Source organism: Carassius auratus, chromosome 25 (assembly GCF_003368295.1).
Source record: "Carassius auratus strain Wakin chromosome 25, ASM336829v1, whole genome shotgun sequence".
NCBI classification, from domain to species: Eukaryota; Metazoa; Chordata; class Actinopteri; order Cypriniformes; family Cyprinidae; genus Carassius; species Carassius auratus.
In genome coordinates, this window is record NC_039267.1 from 13,936,621 (window position 1) to 13,944,592 (window position 7,972).

Genomic DNA, 7,972 nt, shown 5'->3' on the forward strand with positions numbered 1-7,972 from the left:
ACAGAAGACCAAGACAGTGAAGATAAATAATGACTCAACGCTTGGTGGGTGTCGGATGGGGTCCAGTTCAGCTTCTGGCCAGTTGCTGACATGAGTCCGACTTAAACCCCTTGTTCTGGTTTTGATGAGTTGGATGCGGGGAAAGATGAATAAGGTTAGTAGATTTGTGTGCTTATGCTCTATTCTATGCTTTTTATAGTATAGCTTAATAGTGTTCATATGCACTTGATTAACTGTAAAAATAAAGTATGAAACTGTCACAGGTGTAATTATGGGCTTTTTAGAGAATGATCATGATCATGAACCGTATTGGGTAAAAAAAAAAAAAAAAAAAAAAAACTATTTTTAATGCCTAAAAAGTCTACATAGTACAGTACTGTATGTATGTATGTTGTGGTGCACATTGCCTGTTTAAAAGGATAAAAGAAAAGTGTGTCTGCCATGAATGATATTGTGAGGGAGGATGAGAATGTGAGTACCACATTTGTTTTAACAAAATGGTGCAAAACCCCAAAATAATAAAAAATAAAATAAACAGAAATAACAACAACAAACATGATAACAACAAAAATAATAATTAGAATAACAACTAGCCTACAAAAAATATTAATAACAAACACAACAAAAATAGAATAAAAACAATAATAGCAAAAATAGGGAGCAACAAAATATAATAAAAAAATAACAAACCAGATGATAAAAAATTAATAACAAAAATAACAATTACAAAAATAATAGTAACAAAATACAACAAAAATAGAAAAAAACAACAACAGCAAAAATAGGAAGTAATAATATATGAAATAACAAAAATAATAACAAATAACAATAACATGATAATGATGACAAAAATAATAACAAACATACAATAATTATTAAAATAGGCAGCAATAATATGAGATATCAGATCTAATAATGGGGAAATACAATTATAAAATATATTTATATTATAATATTAAATATGATGTGAAATTATAATTATAAAATAATTAAAAATATATATTTTTAATTTAATGTCATATTTAATAAAACAAATAATCCTTTGCTGATTTTTATGCACATCATCTGTTTGCCTCATGTAAATAATTTTGACTATAAATTAGACTAAATGTAAATTAGTAATACAGAGATTGAATTAATTTAAATGAAATGCTCTGATTTTCCTACTAATAAAGTTATTTAATAAAGTATTATGACTGCCATCTTGTGGTGATTACTATGGATGATATTTGTGTGCTGCATGTATCTACAGTATGTGTGTGTGTGTGTGTGTGTGTGTGTGTGTGAAATAATTTATATTACATAATTCCTTTAGGAGAACAAATACCATTTTTAATTGTTAAATGTATTATTATTATTATTATTATTAGGTACAGTATGTTTCTCACCATTTGTAATCATGTTTTGACTTTATTCAATTCACTTAAGTATTCCAGTGGTGTGCAGTACATTTTAAAAAGCACAAATATTACATTAAGACTTTAAATTAATATGAGGTTATGAAAAAATGACAGTAAATCGTGTAAAACAGATTTGGGGAACTGCTGTCACTGCTTCTCAATTACACTTTAATAAATGTGATATATCACCAGACTGAGTGAAAATGAAAAGATCAGATTAAGAGCCCTTCACAGAGGTTTCCATAATACATTTGATTTATTTGATCGTTCCTATATGTATAAATGCTATCAAAATGAGCACTTGGCACAAATGTTGAATTAAAACTGAGGACATGAACAAAGAAAGTGTCCTGACGTTTACCACAAATCTCTTAAAATGGGTACAAAAAGATCACAGCAGTGTGTTTATGAATCAAGAGGATACACGTTCTTCATCCCTGGCCTTGTCGAATTCCTGAGCGATCTTCAGCGCGGTGGTATTGAGGCCCACTGACTGCATGTTTGTGATGATGGTCACCACCACCCCCTGTGGAGGAGTGTGTCCGCTCTCGCTGGGTAACACCAGCAGGACACTGCTTGCCCCCACAGCGCTCCCTGTGTGCGAGACGTAATGTCTGCGGCTTCGGCACTGACCGTATTTCTGCTGTTTCTCCACCACTAGCCAGCCCTGGGCGTACAGTCCGTCTTTGTCCCACGACGCATCGGTTTTGTCCACCGGTGCCCATATGGCTTTGGCCGTGTGGGGTTTGAGGAAGCCAGGAAGCAGCCCGTCTGTGTTCTTCAGTTCGGCCATCTGATAGCTGTAGAGCAGAGCGTTACCGAACACCAGAAGGTCGCCCACAGTGGACAGAAATCCACCTCCAGCCCATTTGTACGAATTGTCCACATAGGGGCAGTTCACAACACGACCCTTTTTATTGAAGTGGTAGAACCTGCAGGAAACGGGGAAGATGCTAAAAAGGTAAATGATAAATAAGTGTGTTTATGATGTAAAAAAAACATTATTTGAGTAAAAATGTGCTTTTGTCATTATTTACTAGTTGTTTTATATTTCTGGCTTTCTTTTTATTTTGGTTTTAGTAATTTAATTAATCAGCTTCAACATATTTCAGTAAGGCAACATTTCTAATTTTCTCAATTTATTTAAGCTACAGTACATTATTTATCTAATATTAATATTTCAGCTTTATTCTAAAAACCAAAAACTTTTTTAACTTTTTTTTTTTTTTGTAATCAGTTTTAGTTAACAATAACAGCAGAGGTCTACATGTGTGGAGCAGACAGGAAGTGAAGCGGAAGAAAGAGAGAGGGAAAAGACTGGGAAAGGTCCTCGAGCCGGATTCGAACTCGGGACGCCCGTAACGCAAAGATTCAGTAGTTTCAATAGCATGTTTAATGTCTCCTTTACCTGGAGCGGTTGTATATGATGGGATCGTTTTCGTCCGGTACGGTGTTCAGCATGCCCAGCTCTCGAAACATCTTCATCATGTGGTCGAGGAAGCGCTGACCTGCGGCTCTCTCCACCACGGCACTCAGCAGGGTGTACGCATGTGTCGAATACAGGAACGTAGAACCTACAGCGATCACATGACGCAGAGTTCAGAACAAATTACTGCAGAGGAACATCACTGTACAACAGAGACGTTCTGCTAAGCTCCTTATTTTGAGTTCCACGAGTAATGACGGTAAGCTAAAGATCAAGATATCAAGGCAACATGCTCTAAAAATAAACCCAACCTGTGTGCCAGTGAAAGCATACCAGGTCTAAAAACCAGAGGATCGTCTTTGAATAAGTCCAGAGCCTGGGTGACGTTCTCAAAGTTGTCTTTGAGGTAATACTCCTCCTGCTCGAACTCTTTTTTCCTCTTTTGGCCTCCTTTAGCCTCTTTGTTTTTAGCGCTGCTGTCCTCCGCTTTCTCCAGCTTCTCTTTGTTTTCGTCTGAGCTCTTCTCCTCTTTCTTCTCCGGGGGCTTCAGAAGGCGCTTGGCTTTCTCTTTGTCCTCTCGAACTTTCTTGACATCTTTCTCATAGTGACGGATGCCGCTCAGGTGGGACAGGATCATGCGGGGTGTTATTGTGACCTGATTTAAGGGCAGAGGGAAGAATGCGAAGCCAAACCGAATTAATTATTTTGGGTTGGAAATAATTCAAAAATTGCCATAGACTTTCATTGAGGGTGTCAAAACTTTTGTACAATAACACAAACAGAGTATGAAAGTTGTTTATCGCTGACAAAACCTAACAGTTAGTTATTCTAGGACAACAAGCAATATGCTAATCATGATGGTAACATGCTACCAATGTGCTAATTCATGCTAGCAACATGCTAAGAACATGTCAAAACATTGTAGCAGCATTTTAAAACATTCTAGCAGCAACATGTTAAAAATGTGATAATTTTAACAATATGCTAGTAACGTGCTTAATCATGCTACCAATGTGTTAATTCAGGTTAGCGACATGGTGAAACATATTAAATCATGCTAGAAATGTGCTAAATCATGCAACAAGCAATAACACTTTAATGCTTTTAAAAAACATGCTTAATAAAGTATTTAATAAACATGTTAAATGCTAGCCATGTCTTAAATCATGCTTGCAACATGTAAAATCATGTTAGCATTTTGTTAAATAATGCTAAGAACATCCTCAAGGTCCTCAAGCCGGGATACAATCTCGGGACACACTGCCCACTAGTCTAAATAAAAGTTAGCAACTTATCAACATGCTAAACCATGCAACAACATGTTAAATGCTATCAATGTCTTAAATCATGCTATAAACACGCTAAAACATGTTATCAATGTGTTAAATCATGCTAGCAGCATTCTAAAACATGTTATCAATGTGTTAAATCATGCTAGCAGCATTCTAAAACATGTTATCAATGTGTTAAATCATGCTAGCAGCATTCTAAAACATGTTATCAATGTGTTAAATCATGCTAGCAGCATTCTAAAACATGTTAGCAATGTGTTAAATCGTGCTAGCAACATGCTAAAACATGTTAGCATGTGTTAAGTCGTGTTAGCAACATGCTAAAACATGTTAGCAATGTGCTAAATCATGCAACAACATGTTAAATGCTAACAATGTTTTAAATCACATAATCAACATGCTAAAACATGTTAGCAATGTGTTAAATTGTGTTAGCAATGTGTTAAAACATGCTAGCAAAATATTAAATTATGCTGATTATATTTTTTAATTTTTTTAACTTTCAGACCAGGCTACAAACTTCTCCTTTCATCTAGTTAATAAATTTTTATAAAAATAAGTTGAGCATAATTCACATTAATCAGATGAGTTACTGATGAAATGAAAAACACATTTTTAAATGAATGCACTCACATCCTCTCCGTCAAACTGCTTCTGTGGGAACTCTGGCACGTATCTTTGGACAGGAGCATCTAGATCTATCTTGTCCTCCTCCCAGAGTCTGGCGACGGCGGCTGCGGTCAGAGGTTTACTGATGCTGGCGATTCTCATCACGGTGTCTGGACCACAAGGCACTCTGTTCTCCAGATCTGCGTAACCAACCCCTGAGAGACGACAGACACAGCCAGAGGTGACTCTCTGAGCTACTGTACTAACACAGGCCTCGAGGTAAACGACTGGTCCCCCTGGATATGGCCTCAACATAAAGGTGTCATTTTAAACATGGATGTATTTTTTAATCCTAGAGTAGTGCAGACTACCCAAGAGAATGGTGTGTGTGGTGAGAGACTTCCTACCTTCACACCAAACATGACTGCCATCCACCGAGACGCCGATAACCATCCCAGGCGCTCCAACTTCATCCTGCTGAACAATATGCACGTTTCAAGTATGCATAATTTTTATACATTTTATACAATTCTAGCTTGGCGGCGTCTCTTCTTCAGAAGGTTTTTTTCTTCTTTTTCGCAGTCCATTCCTGTGCAGGCCTTTAGTGTCCGTCTTCACTGAGAGATCAATCATTCTCTGGTGTCTTGGCATGTTGTTCTTGGGTCTTTAGAAACTTGACACTTCTTGACATAAACATGTATATGCTTGTCCTTCTGTGTGAACATTTATAAATTCTTCTTCTCAAGTCTAAACAGTTTTTTTTGTTGTCTTTGGCATGATGACAGTACATTATTTTACCAGTTGTTTTGAAAGATACCAATCTTCAGCTTATAGTGTAATTTAAAGGCTTAGAGGATTAATTAGGTTAATTAGGCAAGTTAGGTTAGCTAGTCAAGTCAATGAACAACAGTGGTTTGTTCTGTAGACAAACAGATAATGTCTTAAGAGGGCTAATAATATTGACCTTTGCTATTGTTTTTTTATATAATTATTTTATTCCAGGCAAATTGAAATAAGGCTTTCTCCAGATGAAAAATATAATAAAATACTGATAAAATTCCCTTGCTCGCTTATTTCATATATATATATATATATATATATATATATATATATATATATATATATATATATGTATACACATTTACATTATTATTTATATTATTAAAAATATTGCAATAAAAATGTAATTATATATATATATATATACACACACACACATGAAATTCAATTTTTATTGCAATATTTTTAATAATGTAAAAAATAATGTAAATATTACAACTAAGTACTTTATTTTATATAATATTAGATACGAATATTTCATTATTATTATTAAAATGTTGAAATTAAATCAATATTAATAGACTTATTTGCCAAATATGTACATCTAAGTACAGCAGGACATGTCGACAATGTTATCTCTTAAGCTCGACAAACAATGCTAAAAATAAATCGATTTCATAAAAGCGATAAAGTATGAGTATTAGAGTAAGTGTGGCGCTGACAGCTGTACCTTGATCCTCTGGAGCAGGCCTCTGCTGGTGTCTATAGCGCCACTGTATCTGGAGACTGTGAGTGTCTTCTGTGCGTCACATTCACATCGTTCAGACGCAGAATCACGATATTTGAGCCCTAGAGCCAGAACAAACCCCGTCCCGATACCGAGCAGCCAGAAGAGCGGGTGTCGGCTGTTGTAGGGTGTGAGGACGGCTCTTCTGCTCGATGAAATCAGTCTCTTCATCAGCTCATCTCTGACCCTTCCTCTGGATGTCAACAAACACACAAAGGGCTCGCATTTCTGAACACTGTATTTACACTTTGTGTACATGTGACTCCGTGATAAACATAGTAACCGAGACATGACTGTTTTACCACTTATAATAATTATAATAATAATAATAATAATATATGGGGGAAAAGGATAAAATAGTTGATGGCAAGAGTACAGCAAAGAGTTCCCGTTTGAACTCCACAGAAGCAGCGACTACTAGCTGACAGCTGGGCTACTTTACAGAATAAAGGTCCACAACATGGTAAGAAAAAAAAAATCGTATTTGTAGTTTTATTTTACTTATTTATATAAATATTTTATAATATTAACAGTATTTATTTAAAAATTATAATATTTATCAAATTTACAAAAGCAATAATATAAACACAAATGTTTAACCGTTTGAATCACCCCCCCAAGCCAGCCAAATATAAATTTAACGTGACTGCCTGTTTGAGAATCTTTTTTTCGTCTGGATAGTGAAAGAAACTGGAGTTAACAATCAAACTAATGTATAATGTATATAACTCTATATAATTTTCTTTAAAAATAGGTTATCGTATTCCACTTTACATACAGTATGTTGACGAGCCTGAACGGAAAGTTAAGGTAAAATAAGTACTCAACGATGAATGGTAAGTAAAAGGTCTTTTAATTTGAAAACTATAGAGACTTTAAAACCAACGGCTGATTGGCTCGTATGCCAGTTGTGACTATGTCGTCAGCCAATCAGACGTGCGCATTCTGTTCTTCACAGCAAGCCCCGCCTTCACGCTCATTAACGCTGCTGTCAAAAACAATCTTCCCCTAATGTACCATTTAGGCGATAGCAGCTGTTATTTGGACAGTTTCAGGACAAACATTAACATACATGTCATAGAACACGACCAGCAGGCAGTCTAGTGATGTAGAGTTCATTGTTGTATGTTTATTAACAGGAACGATCACTTATCGCTTAGAATTATTAAGGCGCACATGCTCAATCATAACTTCTGTGACTCACCTGAACGCAAACTGCGTTTAAATAGAGGCTCAGGCTCTTCATTCTGGATGTGCATATGCAAGACCGTGTTTAGGGTAGAAGAAAATACGTGGAAAATCACAGTATGTTATTAAATTTCAGCTCATAAAATTATAAGTATATAATAAATAAAAATACACTAATGCTTAGACCAGGAGAAACTGTTATTAAAATCTAGTTATAATTACATTATAATAGGCCTAGTGCTTAGATCAGAAGGGAAAAAAAAGTGTCACTATCTAAAAAATATAAAATGATATATTTTAATATACAATACATGATATAAATGCTTAGATCAGAAGAAAAAAATATTATCATTAAAAAAAACCTCAAAATTATAATAAAAACAGAAATATTTATAAAAAATAGAAAAATTGTAATTATATTATAACAATATTTAGGTCAGACGAAAATCTTAAATTATACATAAATGCTTATATTTACTATTACTGTAAT

The 7,972-nt window shown here is 34.8% G+C and overlaps 1 protein-coding gene and 1 long non-coding RNA gene across 4 annotated transcripts; one reads left to right on the forward strand and one right to left on the reverse strand.

Annotated features, from left to right (window-relative positions):
* Positions 1-1,629: 1,629 nt before the first annotated feature.
* Positions 1,630-6,714, reverse strand: lactb (lactamase, beta). 2 transcript variants are annotated; one of them, XM_026202795.1, is made up of 6 exons: positions 6,238-6,714; positions 5,135-5,201; positions 4,752-4,942; positions 3,160-3,481; positions 2,809-2,974; positions 1,630-2,332 (listed from the first exon to the last, which is right to left on the reverse strand). In XM_026202795.1, exons 1-6 carry the CDS (start codon positions 6,583-6,585, stop codon positions 1,813-1,815), a joined length of 1,614 nt encoding a protein of 537 aa, XP_026058580.1. In that variant the 5' UTR covers positions 6,586-6,714; the 3' UTR covers positions 1,630-1,812. The 2 variants fall into 2 exon arrangements, with proteins under 2 accessions (XP_026058580.1, XP_026058579.1); XM_026202794.1 differs by having other exon boundaries at positions 5,135-5,204.
* Positions 2,948-5,769, forward strand: LOC113043428 (uncharacterized). 2 transcript variants are annotated; one of them, XR_003275731.1, is made up of 4 exons: positions 2,948-3,085; positions 4,837-5,006; positions 5,084-5,226; positions 5,310-5,769. It is a non-coding gene; the product is annotated as an uncharacterized LOC113043428 (long non-coding RNA). The 2 variants fall into 2 exon arrangements; XR_003275730.1 differs by lacking the exon at positions 2,948-3,085 and adding an exon at positions 3,093-3,232 and having other exon boundaries at positions 5,310-5,768.
* Positions 6,715-7,972: the final 1,258 nt, after the last annotated feature.